The following is a 14,392-nucleotide window of genomic DNA, read 5'->3' as shown; positions in this document are numbered from 1 at the left end:
CTTTGTTGTATAAAATGTATATTTATTTGCAACAGTTATGTTAACAGCAATAATACTATATTTCTGGTAAGAACAGCTGTTCAGCTGATGGACACGCGCTGCGTTGTCATGGGAACATCCCAGGTGAAAATAATGAGGAAATTACGTTGTCTTTCGTTGCTCCCTTCATCAACATAATGGAACACAAGTGCCCCGCTCCTCCAAAGTGCCCAATTCAAGGGCTCTGCCGTCTGCCCTTTTAAGAGAGTAGGGCATAGGTAAAGCTCACAAGCAATAAGCACGTCCCAGCCGTCCGTCCGTCACTTATTGGGTTCCCTGGAAACATTTCCGTTGTGTTCTGTCCTATTTGCAGCGCGTTTCTGTATTTGGTTGTGTTGTGATCTTTTGCAGAGCGTTTCTGTATTTGGTTGTGTTGTGAGTATTTGGAGCACACATGTGTTGTGAAACTGATGAAGATGTTTTCTTAATTTGCGGGTGTTTTTTCTATTTGCATGTGTTTTCTTCAATTGCAGCGTGTTGAGCTCTCTCTGCCACCGTATAAATGCCTTTACTTCCAGTGTTTTTATTTCACACTATGATACCAATAAAATACAACTCTCACCGGCTCACATTTTATTCTGACCTGCATACAGTATCTGTACTCTCCCATACTCACTCTCTTTGACTCACTGACAGGAAAGGCAGCAGAGATATTTGCTGAAAAACATTACTCATGAATGTGGCACCAAACCCTCAAACATTTTAGTGGGGTTTATAAATTCCATCCATTCTGCAGACCCAGGGCTTTTTGACACATATTGCAAACCACAACAGATATTTGTTGCCTTCCATTCGATGTGTATACTGTCACAAACAGTTCTGTTTAACTCTGTCTGGTGTAACCAGGCCGTCCTAGTCCCCTGTATGCTGTTTATCATCTTCTTAAATTCTTTGTGAAAAGTCTCCCTACAGTACATAACATCTGCCTAAAGCAGTTAACAAGCCAAAGTTAAGCTGACGGCTCTCTCGTCGCGCACTCAAGCCTCTCGCGTGGGCTAAGACTCCTCCGTCAGTGCCGTGTTGCTAGAGGGGTGACGTCTCCTCCGCCAATTTGCTAAGTTTACTTCTGAAGGAGGTTGAGGCATTTTTATAAGGGTGAAGAAGAAGCATAGGAGGGGAAGACAAAATGCATCCGTTCAGTCTCCAGGCACGCTTTTTGCTCTCTGTGAGACATCGGCACTGAAAGAGAGATGCGGAAGACTTTGCGACGAGACGGCTACGTAATGAGCCTCTCCTGCAAGCCGCCCTCGACCGTGGAACAGAATCCTTCTGGCTTTTGAAATCCCCCATCCTTTTATTTTAATACTTTATTACCTCTTGCCTCGACTGCTGGCTGAGCAACCTAGCCTGGCGTATTCACATGTGTGAAGCGTACGCAGCTAAGAAGCCTTAATATAGATCTTACCGCCTGTTACAAGATGAAAGCGGGCCCTCTATCTGGATCACAGCTCATTTGTGCAATGACTGATCCACTGAGAAGTCAGAGCTTTCTTCCCTGACTTCTTTCTGATTGATTGAGAAAAGAAGAAAGAGTAGTAAACCCAACGTACTGGCGTTAATGGAAGCGCAATGAATGATTCACCTTGCTACCTTGTGACATACGTTAGCTGCAGGATTAAAATACATTATAACCCCAGCCTGTGAATCTATTGCGACCTACACGGAACTCCCAGCTAAAGTTGAATCCTTGTCCTCACATCGCCCCCTTCTGGCTAGGATGAGAAGACTCTCAGGCTGGTCACAGTCAATGGCAGGCGAGGATAACAACACAATCATATTTCCATATATTACAGACCTTATTGGCCCTTTATTCATTAGAGATGGCTTTCTATAATGGGGTCACATTGTCCCCTATCTTCAGCCTTTCTCTAAGGTGGAAATGAATAATGTATTTATGGTGCACATATGGTTTAGTAGTGATTCACGGTCTTGCCTTCCACACATATGCCCTTGCTTGGCGTGTATGACACCTTGAATTCACAAAAATGTGCAAATGTATGAAGTTTTCTAATGGGATTCCTGGAAAGTATGATAGATGACAATGGACTCGATCCTTTCTCCGTCTTACCTTCTCTGTCTCTTTCTGTGTCTCTTTCGCTTTATGCATACTCTGACCTTGACTTCAAGGAAGTACATTGGAAATCATTTCCCAATGAAATCTCTTCTAAGTCCCCCACAGTTTCGTGAATCTTTAACCATTTAATACGCAGCCACACAATAGGATTCAGAGAACGATGATTATGCCGGAACTCGCTCCACTCCCACCCCTCCATTCAAGCAAGATTGGACATTTCCAAATGGAGGTCTTTTCTGCTGAGAATAGAAATCTTCCTGCTGAATTTGCCAGGGAAGGGAGTAAATAGTGGATTTATATTTATGGAAATCACAGGGACAGCAGGGATGATGAGAGAGAGAGAAAGAGGAAAAGCTGATGAGCTCCTCAGTCTGTGTCCTCCTTGCTCCACAAAGACATTTAAGCTTCATAAATGTTGTATTTGTGGAGAACTTAATTGGATTTATGTTGCTCAGGCCTTGAATGCAAATTGTGATTGGCATCTGTGAGGCTGGCATTTTTTTCCATGATTGAAAGGGAAAGGGGGGCTTAGAGAAGTGATGTCCAGAATGAAGCTAATGCAAAAAGTATGTCCTGTTTTCTTCTTTTTCTGTCAGAAATGCTTTGAATTGTTAGTGAGTTGAATCTTTCATTCAACAGATTCGTTCAAAATGCTAATACATTAACTTAGCAAAGGACTGCATTTATGAATGGGTAGCCTAATTGAATCATTTACTCATCTGATTTGTTCAAATACGTAGATTTTTTTTTTTTTTTTTGACTAACAAAACTCAGAGTGATACTCAGAGATGCAGCGGTTCTGCTGTTAGTTTTATTTTCTTTGATGGAGCAAAAACAGAATGTGTAGTGTATAAGTAACTCAGTAACTTTATGTTTATTGAACTGTTGTATAAAATCACGATCAAATGTTTGGACAAACAGCACGCTTGATTGATAATTCCTATATCATAGGCTTATGTTATAAATATAAAAAACAGGAACTCATTAAATTGTTATCATTTTTATGACATTTCTGTCCCACTATAGTGTGATGCCATGAAGACAGGAGAGAGCATTCAAAACTTAATGGAAAATGACCAGAAATTATAATTCTCCATACAATTTATCAATTTATCAGTATCTTTCTAAATGTGTGCTCTTTTGGGCTAAAAGCCTTAATGGAGCTGTTTAAAGTAGCCATGTGATCACAAATAAATCAGAGCAGATTTAATATGTGTGTCCTTTTTCTATGTGAAATCATGATAAATACCAGTTTATGCCGTTTGATTATAACGGCACAGTTATAATCTCACAGTTGGAGGCTATTAGGCCTGGCTGACTGTTTATAGCCCTCACTTGCATGAAAATACGGTAAATCATTTCTGACTGTCATAAATAAACAAATCAAACAAATGTAAACGGTTAAAAGCGGTGCCTCCTACTGGGCGAGGCCCATGGGCTGCAGCCCAGTCAAACCCAATGTAAAAAATACAGTAAAAACAGTAATACTGAGAAGTAGTATTATGATTTAAAATAACTGTCTTCTTTTTTAATGTATTTTAAAATATAATTTATTAATTGGCAGGGACTCCTTGGGAACAATTAGTCAACTAGTCATTCAGTCAACCAACTCATCATTTGGTAAATACATTAGGTGTCATGAAATAACAATGAACAATACTTATAAATCGTTTAATAATATTGGTTCATTTCTACATGTATTAATACATTTCAAGATTTAAAGTTGTGTAAATGAAAAGTAATTAATGTATTATAAATTAACAATGAACAAGTAGTATATTAAGAATTAACTTATCTAATTGATTGATTAACCTGTAAACATTGTTGCTCATTGTTAGTCTGTGAGACTGAATCCTCTATGTTAACAAATTGAAGCTTATTGTTAAATGTTCCCAAAACTGTGTTGTTTTGCACATCCTTTGTCGTGAGAGACGAGGATCGATGCCGGCTGCTCTTAGGGGCCTGCTCTGAAGGGCTGTCCAACCAGCCTGAACAAATGATTATTTATATTAGTAAGAGCACAAAGCATAGAGATCCTTTAACTTAGAGCCCATCCGCAGAGAACATACACATGGAGCCACACTGACTGACAGCACATTTAGCTAGAATACAATGCACAAACTCCTTCGTCTCTTCGTCTCTTTCTCTCAGAATAATTAATTCAAGAAAGCAAACATCATTGTAACTCTATTTGTAAATACCTCTCCCTCTCTCTCTCTCTCTCTCTCTCTCTCCCTCTCTCTCCCCTGAGGTCTGTTTCCAGAGTTTAGGGTATTGAGGAATAATGAAAATTAATCTAAAATGAGCCTAGTCACAAAACATTACAGAATCACCTGCAACAATTAGCCCTTAGTGTTGCTTTATATTAGCCTCAGTGGAATAAGCAGACCACCCAGACCCCACTTGTCAACACAGGGCACGCATGTCCTCAGGGAGCCATTCTCTCTCTCTCTTTCTCTCTCTCTCTCTCTCTCTCTCTCTCTCTCTCTCTCTCTCTCTCTCTCTCTCTCTCTCTCTGTGTGTGTGTGTGTGTGTGTGTGTGTGTGTTGTGTGTGTTGCGTGTGTTTGTGCGTGAGTGCGTGTGTGTGTGCAGCATGTGCTTGTGAATATAGGTCAGTACTGAATGGTAATAGAAATGAGAGCAGTATTGAAGTGGCCAGTGTGCTGTGGTTGAGAAGGTGATGAATGCTAATAAGTGTGAAACAGGGCTGAGAGGTCGAGACCCCACTGAGTCCCTCAAGACCTGGAGAGAAAGCTGCCCCAGAATGTCCTACATAGTACATACAGACGGAAAGGTGTTTTGCACCTACTGTTTGGAGAGATGTAGAGTAACAGCAATATTCCAACCCTTGCTCAAAGCATTCTGTAATCACTCCACTCCGACTCCACTCTGAGTTTTCCATTTCTCGCTCACTGTTTTAAATGTCATATCTGGGCGCAAGATGTATCAGTTGACATTATTTGATTCCTAGATTTGTATGATTTTATGACAATTTTTTAATATAATATTTCCACACATCTGAGAGAAGAGAGTGATTCATTTTCTTGCCTTTACACTATTTCCTAACTTCATAAAGCATTAAGCAGATTCAAGATTTATATTTTTCACATGTAAAATTAAATTGTAAAAGTATATTTAAAGTATATTATATGTGTAATGTAAAATTAAAAGTTAACTAAAATAATAAAAAATAATTCTATTCCATTCAATGAAAGTCAAAGGTAACCGAACGTGTTTTTTTATTATTTATTTTTTAACAAACATTCTTCAAAATATCTTCTTTCGTGTTCTGCAGAAGAAAATAAGTCATACAGGTTTGGAACGATGTTAAAGTGCCCCTATTATGTTTTTTTTTTTTTTTTTGCTGTTTGTGAATGTTAAATGTCTGCAAAGTTTTAAAGATCAAAGTGCAAGATAAATAAGGTTATTGTCTCCTAAAAGAGAGAATCGATTCTGAACTGCCAAAGCAAGTCATCAGCTACTTGTAATTTCATAAACCTACATATCATTGTAACAAATTTGCATAATGCCAACCTATGGTCTTCATTGGCTTCATTGGTTAACTTTGACCCACCCTCAAACACTAGTTGTAGCTGCCTGGAAGAGTGTTTGGTTTGTGTTGTCGAAATGTCAAGAATATGCTGTTTTCAGTGCCCCAAATCCACTTTGCATGCACTTTCAAAGGATGAGGACTTGCACTTGAATTGATACAGATAAACTGAAGCAATCTGTTCATATCACTGTGTATAAAGTGATGAGGAAGCCTCCAGAGCTGAAATTCAAATAGGGTAATGGGCGTTTCATTTCTGACACATTCTGAAAGTGGTAGACCAATCACAACAGACAAGGCCTTCTGACCAGAGCAGAGTAGGCTCGAGGAAAGGGGTTTTTAGAGAGGCTGAATTTGCAAACTAACTGTTTTCAGATCTCTTTGAGAAATGAGGTGATGTGCAATGTAAGTTATGAGAAAATTAAAGTGGTTTTTGACCTTGGATGCATGTAAACCTAGTCCTCCCAAACATAATTAGGAACTTTTAAAATTACATAAGGGGCACTTTATTTTTATTTTTTGGGGTGAACTACAGTATATCTTTAAAGGAACACTTCATATTTTATTTTCTCCACAATAAATTATCACATTCACTCATAATGAGCAAATGTGTGTCTTTCTGATTATACATATCATTTTTGATTTAGTAAAGTTTGATTTAAATTTTTGTGATTAAACTAATATAAGTTATATTAGTATTTTCGTATTTCTTTCAGACTTCTAATAGTCCTAATAACCTTTTTTAAAACATGGTGGCTACTTTCAGACATGCCATTGCATTACGGTCTGTCAACATGTTGTGCTGCCATGTATCAGAGCGATCTTAAAGTGAGAGAACACACAACATTCTGACTTTCCGTAATAAAATCCCTCCTTGCTCTAGGCAAAATCAAACAGCTCCGCTCTGTGCTCCGCTTGTTAGATTTACACTTAGCTAGGTGGTCTATATCCAGGAGTGCCCCCCCCCCCCTCTCTCTCTCCCTTTATCTCTCTCCTCCTCTGTAGTGAGGTATTTGACCTGGTGGTATGCTTCACTGGTGCAGAACATTCCTGTTGAGAGGTTTCTCTGCTCCATTCACCTGCCTTTCCGTCACACACACTGACACTCCACAACATCGACCCACACTCTCCCCTCAGATCAGTGCCTAAATAGCCAATCAATACGGCCACCGGCAGCTGTTCCTACATCCTTATATTTACCTCACATGGCAAGCTCACCACGCGAGTGGCCCCCTGAAGTAATCAGCTCCCTCCTCTGCGTCTGAATAAGAGACCGAATGTTGAAAAACAGACAAATCCTAAATGGACCGTGTCATTGTGCATGCATGAACGCACTGGGAGACGAGAGCGTGCAAATACAATCAAGAGCCCTAGCTGTGGCTAGAGTCGTCAAAGAAACTTGTCAAGTCGTCAAAGCTCCCCGTAGCCTGTTGATCGGTCTCTCCATTCATCCCCATCGCTGATTCTTGCTTCACCGGATGTCTAAGTGATTCTATTTCTTTCTGCCTGAGTCTCCTAGCTGGGTGCCCAGCTGATCAAATAAACCATCGGCAGACCCCACAGCCAATGAGCTGGCTAAGCACCCACACAGTCCATCGTCTGCAACAGCCAAGACACAAATGTCCATTCCAGGAGTGCATGTTCCACCAAGCCACAATATCTGCTGGAGCTGCTGTTATTGACGGTGGAGGGGAAAAATCCAACATGATCATTTCTCCAGTAGAGTGCTTGTTCTTCCATTAGCTGCCTTAATTGAGTAGACTGTTATATTTCAGCACCTTATTAAATCGGAAGGAAGCAGGCCAGAGAGTATTACGTGAGAGTAAATTGATTTTGGCGCATTGCTGCTCATCTACTTTGGCCGTCTTTACACAAACCCATTCCTTCAATTATTGTTTATGGCTTGCCTCTTTGTCTCTGCTCTCTTGCTCATTCTCGTTCATTCTCCTCTCTTTTCTCTCACTTTCAACCATCCATAATATTTTGGCCCCGCTTAGCTTAAGTCCAGTTCCCAGAGGACATTGAAACCAACAGCACTTTGCAATTTTCATTCTTGTTAAATGCTGACAATGAGGTTTCCACTAGGCATCTACTTGGCTTTCACATCATTATTTATTTATTTTTAATAGGAAATATATGAGACTGATATTCCCACCAAAAAAAAAAAACCTGTCCACAGCTTTTCAGTGCTAATTTTTCACTGCGTGTCTTTAGTAAATCCTGACAGTAGTTTTTAATCCTGACAGTATCCTGACAGTAGTAGCCCATTTGTGCGCCCATGGGCGTGCTGGTCTGAAAACAAGGTGTGTTCAGGCGTATTGTTGGCGCGTTGCTATTTTGAGGCAACAGAAATATACTTTTTTTTGTTATTTAAAGAGCGCGTTAGTAATATGCGCCTATAGGCGGGTCCACAACGCGCATACACTTTGTCCTGTAGGTGGTCTGCTTGCGTGCTTTAACCTCGCGCATGAGCAGATCCGTTTCCTCGCTAGAGAAGCGTTTAGTTTTTCTGCTTACAAATTGTGAATAGTGATGTAAATATCTATGGCCATGGCAAAAGCCATGGCACGAGCACAACTGGCTTTTAAAGGGAATGGGAGCTGAGACTCTGATTGGTTTATTGCACATTACGCCCAAAACACACCCATTACTCATTAAGATAATAGGGACAACTCTTTTAGACCATGCGTCGGGTGTGCCAACCTTTTTTCCCGTCATCAAACTAGCAAAAGTGGATTTGGACATGCCCTAGGTGCACTTGCGCCGTGCGATTTAGACCATGTGCTTAGAATGTTAAAAAAGGGCCCCAAAAGTTAGTAAATCTGGCCTTAAATCATTCCTATAAAATAGCTTCATGAAGTGAACAAATAATTTTTTGGGAAGAAATAAACACTTTTATTTAGCAAGGATGTATTTAATTAATTAAAATGACAGCAAAGACATTAATAATGTAACAAAACATTCTGTTCTTTTGAACAAATAATCCTGATAAATTGGTTTACAGGTTCAACAAAAATGCTAAGCAGCACAACTGTTTCAACATTGATAATAATTAGAAATGTTTTTTTAACCACCACAACTGCAAATTACAGAAGACTAGTGTAGTTCTTTTAAATTATAATCATATTTCACAATATTACTGTTTTTATTGTATTTTTAATCAAATAAATGCAGCCTTGGTGAGCATATGATACTTCTTTGAAAAACATTTAAAAATCTTTAGTGTCAAACTTTTGAAAATTCTACACTATGTAGGTCTATTTTTTGGTAATAACTCGTAATAATTCATGAGACTGGTCTTTTTAGATTTCTCTGGGCATATTGAGACAAAAGATACCCATCATTCCTACATCATCAGTATTTGGCTTTTGTATAAACATCAGTATATAGGCAATATACTTTTTTTAAATTCATACAAACAATTCAAAGAGAACAATTCAAGAGGCAAACTTGTTAATAAATACTTTTGTCAATTTCACTGACTGTGAATGAGGCCTGCCACCCGCATCACAACCACCAACGGAAAGTGTCTGCCCAGATCATCTCAGCTTTAGATGATCACCCCCCTCCCCCTCCCCCCATGCTCAGAATACGGAATAAATAAATCCACCACAAATCCTCTCTCATCTCAGGGCTCTCTGTCGTCTGTGCAATGTGCAAGTGCAGTATATGCATAACCATAATCACAAAACATGCTGTCATTCCAGCCCATGCATTACCATATTTCATCCCACATGCTCTATTAAAAGATTGCACTACTTACCAACAGACACTTTGTACCGCTTCATGACTGCTTTAGCCAAGTCTCGGGATTCAAACATTACTGAACAAATGGAGAGATCCATTAAATCCATCAGTATCCCATCTCAAACCTCATTGGCAGGCGTAAGCCCAAAAGTATAAATGTGATAAAACCACTGAATACAAGTTTTGGAAGCACAATAAGAATGAATGAAAATAGCACAATGAGGATAACAGCAACTCATCTGCATGTTTAATCCTCTCTCATTTTGATCTGACTTGAATTGGCTAATAAATCTCAAAGTTTTTCGCATAAGTGATCTTGACTGGACCATGAGCCTGATCATGTCAGTAAGCAGAATTCAGCTTTCGGCTTATGTCTGATTCTACCATCAGGGACTGTTTGCAGATGTAGATTATGATTCACCTTTCAAAACACGGAAGCCTGAAGAGATGCATGAAAGTAAAATGAGCTTATTAATTCATACTATGGTGATTCCATGTGTTATATTATCTGCTTTTGATAATATATCTACCTATATATCTTTCTCTATAAGGCTTAAGATATTTAAAAACTTTTTTTTCCAAAACTTTTAAACAAGGCTTCAAAGGCTTTGCTAATTAAATAAAAAAGTTAAATGGAATGCTCATGCTCTCTATTTATTTTATTCTAATCCTTTACATTCAAATTACAAATCTGCATCCTGTTCTCTACCTCAATTCAAATTAAATTCAAATGCAAATGGGTTATTTTATTATTTTAAAAGGCACTCTCGATTCAGATGTCACTCAACCCTGCTTTTCTCAAACTTCACCTCAGCATAGTTGTGTGTCATTAATTTTGTATAATAACCCACAATGGACAAATATATTTGGAATTAGCTAAATGAAAAACAAATAATAATAAACCCGGAGTGTTTTGTGTCCATATAAAAAGTACTTGCCGACATTAAAAATGGTTAACGTATTCACATAAAAGATTAAATTCTTTTGTTCTAAAACAAATTAGATGTCGCCACAAGACTGGTATGAACTAAAACCAAACTGTGGGCAGTTTTTTTTTTTTTTATGTCAATGCAAGCAGCATGAATCTGGCACTCCACTCATAAACTCTTTATCTGTGCAGTTTGCTTTAGAAGCTGCACAGCTTATTGTGAGTCATGTACATATGGTAAAACATTGACCTGCTGACTAATCGACTACTTTGCTGTATGACCAGTTCACTAATAAAAGTAAGTAATGCAAGCCCAAGTATATCCACCTACTCATCAATAGATTTTTCCCCTTACATTTACATTGGTTTATTCAACTTAACCCAAAGCCACTTGCAAGTGAGAAATACTATAACACAAGTGATTCATCATAAGAATTGTATTGAATGCACTGAATTCATATTAAGTGACTTTTACTTCCTGATGCTCACAGAGTTTCTCCAGGGGTTATTTGACCTTAATTTGTGGTTCTTCCTGCACATTGCCCTTCAGGTTCCATTAAAACTTCTTCCAAAAAAAGCAGAATGAAGTCTTAAGACATGGCTGAGCATGTTGGTCTTTCCGCTTCCCGCAGGTCTCCTGTGATGGCTGGAGGCTTGTTTGCTGTAAACCGACAGTGGTTCTGGGAGCTGGGAGGATATGACACAGGCCTTGAGATCTGGGGAGGCGAGCAGTTTGAAATATCCTTCAAGGTGAGTTAAAGCCTCTGCATTGATTCCTGTACGCAATTCACAAATAATACATCCATTTTCATAGACATTTCCAAGGCTGCATCTTGTTGTTGGCCTTTCAGACCAAAATAATCTAACAGAACACAATAAGGCTCACACAAGACAGTGTCTCACTCCAATGCTTTGTGCAATCCAGGCCTTAAAATGGATTCCAAGACACATACTCCAAAACCACATCCAATAGCTCATCGCCCCTGATCCATTGCGAACCTCTAACTATAGCTATACCAGATTTATTTTTCTCCCACTTAATGTGAAGTGCTCTGTCTGTCTGTCTAGACAGTCTTTTCTCATTCTTTTCAACAATAAAGCCAAAATGAGATTGGGCGGCAGAGGTTATTTTCTTCACTGTGTTACTAACTGAAGCCTCAGAGCCAAACGCACACGAGTCGGCCAAAATAAGGCGGTGCAGATAGCGGAGCTGTGAGTCTGTGCACGTTTGTGTTTGTGTGTATGTGTATGTGTTTAGACTGGCTAGACTAGTGAAACTAATTAGATTGTGTGATCCAGTGATTGGCTGTGGCTCTGAAGTGATTCGGTTTTGATTAGCGGGGCCAAAACTGGTGCCGATGGATGTGAGGAAGTGTTCTATTTATCAGTTCTGACATACCTGCCACCCCACTCTTTTTCATTAGACTCTCACTTGTGCTGGCACTGAACTTTGTTATTGGAACACCATCCTCTGCACCTCTCTAGTAACCATGGCAACCGCAAAAATAGTTTAGAGGCTAAACCGCCTGTTTGAGAGAATTTTTATCATTATTTCCTTTTTATGCACAGCCTATTTGTCTGTTGCTATTTGTCATAAAGTTGTCTGGTTGACCTTGACATATGGTAGTAACATGCCAAACAACTCTCCATTTGAAAACTTAAAGATAGCTGGTATTGTAATACAGTGTCTCCCTCAGAATCCAATGTGCAACTACAAACTAAAATAAAAGCCGAGGCTGATTAGGCTTGGCGTCATCCCATTGATTGGTTGCCTGCCACACTCTGTCCAAGTTTCATCCATCTGTTCGATGTAGGCAGCTTTCTAAATGCAATTCAAGTCATCTTAATATCTAAAGTCTTGCCATGGCTGCCTTCCTCCATGCTTTATGATAAAAGAGGCTGTGAAAAAAATGTGAAAATTATTCCTAAAACTTCATTTGTTACATGGCTCCCTCGTTTATCCTCAAATGAGGGATCTGCAGGGGCTTTTTCTCGCTCACTTTGTAGCATTGATGTTTAGAACGATTCTCTCCCCATAACGATGGGTCTGTGAAGTTAGCTTGACCGCTAACCCGCCGCCTGGCAGGAGAGATAGGTCTGTGCGGTTTGATATCTGCAGACAGCTCTCTCGGGCTCAACGGGTGACCGAGGAATAGAGAGAAACCATCAGACTCAACTCGTCCGACTTGAAGCCCCCCTCCCCTCCGCTTTCTCACCTCCCTCTGTGTGTCATTGGCCCTGGCCGAGTCCAAACTCAACCATGCCTGAGCCAATACTCGATACGGACAGGCACTTCAAAGTCTTGGCCTTAGTAGAACAGAAAGAGAGAGACGGGAAGGGAAGCATATTGAACACCCTGCTTTTTTCTTTATCTTTCTTTTCTTTTGGTTTAAAGAGGAAAAGTAGAGACACAAGCATGAGGCAGTTGGAAAACTCTACTTCTTTCCTTCAGTGAATGCGCCAGTCGATCTGTAATTGGAGCCTATGGCGAGGACGTTGCTTGTTTCTGGTTCGATGTGGAAGCGTAGCAGTATTTCTAGCTAGTCTGTCCACATATTCCCTGGAGCTCACAAGGATGTGATGCATGAGGCTTTCTGAGTTTTTTTCGACTGTCTAAGAGAATGCAGGATGGAAAAAAAACTCTGTATATACTGTGATGTAGTATAAATGTTTGAGTGTGTGTGTGCGTATGTGCTTTTTCAGGTGTGGATGTGCGGAGGCAGCATGTATGATGTACCTTGTTCGAGGGTGGGCCACATCTACAGGAAGTACGTCCCCTACAAGGTGCCTTCAGGGACCAGCCTGGCAAGAGTGAGTAGAACTTCCACTATCCTTCCAAATGAGAAAGGATTGAGTGTTTCTCAACAGTGGCCCGATTCTGCTAGTTTATAGTGCTCTAGATTCACAATGTTCCTGAGATGCTCTTATTCATATTCTGTACACATGATAAAATACAATTTGTAGGGAGAGAACATCACTCTGCTCTAAACAGTGTATAGCAAATGTGACTAATTAGCATATGGACACTTGTATTATATGACATGATTAACGAAAAAGATGATGGATGGATGGATGGATGGATGGGTGGGTGGGTGGATGGATGGACGGACAGTGTATATATATATATATATATTAATCCTCACAGAATCTGAAACGAGTGGCAGAGACATGGATGGATGAGTACACAGAGTACATCTATCAGCGCCGGCCCGAGTACCGCCACCTCTCCACCGGCGATATTACCGCTCAGAAGGAGCTCCGCAAACACCTCAAATGTAAAGACTTCAAATGGTACATGAACACTGTGGCCTGGGACCTGCCTAAATATTACCCACCTGTGGAGCCACCGCCAGCTGCCTGGGGAGAGGTGGGTGAACAATGCCACAATAAAATTGTGAAGATACCAGGGTTGAGGGAAATGCAGAATTTAATCATTGGCTTTAATCTTTTGATTCATGACTTGGAATTAGCCACACAGTGATGTTGAATTGGAATTTGAACGGGAATGACAGGAAGTGGCATACATTTTAAAGAATTCAACAAAGGTAAACAATAGAGAAATTTCAATAGTCAAACAAGAACAGAAATAAGCAAGAACACTTTTCCATCTTATAAACTTTCTTCATTAAAAGAATTATAGCAAATGAGAGCATTCTGGGAAAGTCCTTGGGGACAATAATGTTTTTGAAAGAAGTATTTCAAGGCTGCATGCATTTGATCAAAAATATAGTAAAAGCAGAAATATTGTGAAATATTATTACAATTTAAAATCTTTTTAAACATATCTCAAAATGTAATTTATTCCTGTGATGGCAAAGCTGAACTTTCAGCATCATTACTCCAGTCTTCAGTATCACATGATCCTTCAGAAATCATTATAATGCTGATTTGGTGCTCAAAAAACATTTATTATTATTATCAAAGTTGGAAACAGTTGTGCTGCTTCATATTTTTTGGAAACTCTGATACTTTTTTCAGGAATATTTGATGAATAGAAAGTTAAAAAGAACAGCATTTAAAAAAAAAGTATATATCTTTCTAAAAATGTAAATC

General features: G+C 39.5%; 1 protein-coding gene across 1 annotated transcript in view; it reads left to right on the top strand.

Moving 5' to 3' along the window:
* The window catches only part of galntl6 (polypeptide N-acetylgalactosaminyltransferase like 6), a 224,590-nt gene that overhangs the window by 199,653 nt on the left and 10,545 nt on the right, over positions 1 to 14,392 (top strand). Inside the window, exons 8-10 of the mRNA XM_084106776.1 lie at positions 10,972 to 11,089; positions 13,043 to 13,150; positions 13,485 to 13,706. Coding sequence (XP_083962902.1) covers positions 10,972 to 11,089; positions 13,043 to 13,150; positions 13,485 to 13,706 — 448 coding nt within the window. The remainder of the gene's footprint in view (positions 1 to 10,971; positions 11,090 to 13,042; positions 13,151 to 13,484; positions 13,707 to 14,392) is intronic.

The sequence above is a fragment of the Abramis brama genome (genome assembly GCF_963993115.1).
Source record: "Abramis brama genome assembly, chromosome: 2".
Classification (NCBI taxonomy): Eukaryota; Metazoa; Chordata; class Actinopteri; order Cypriniformes; family Leuciscidae; genus Abramis; species Abramis brama.
The sequence above is the reverse complement of the archived record's forward strand: the minus strand, read 5'-3'. Positions and strand labels throughout refer to the sequence as shown.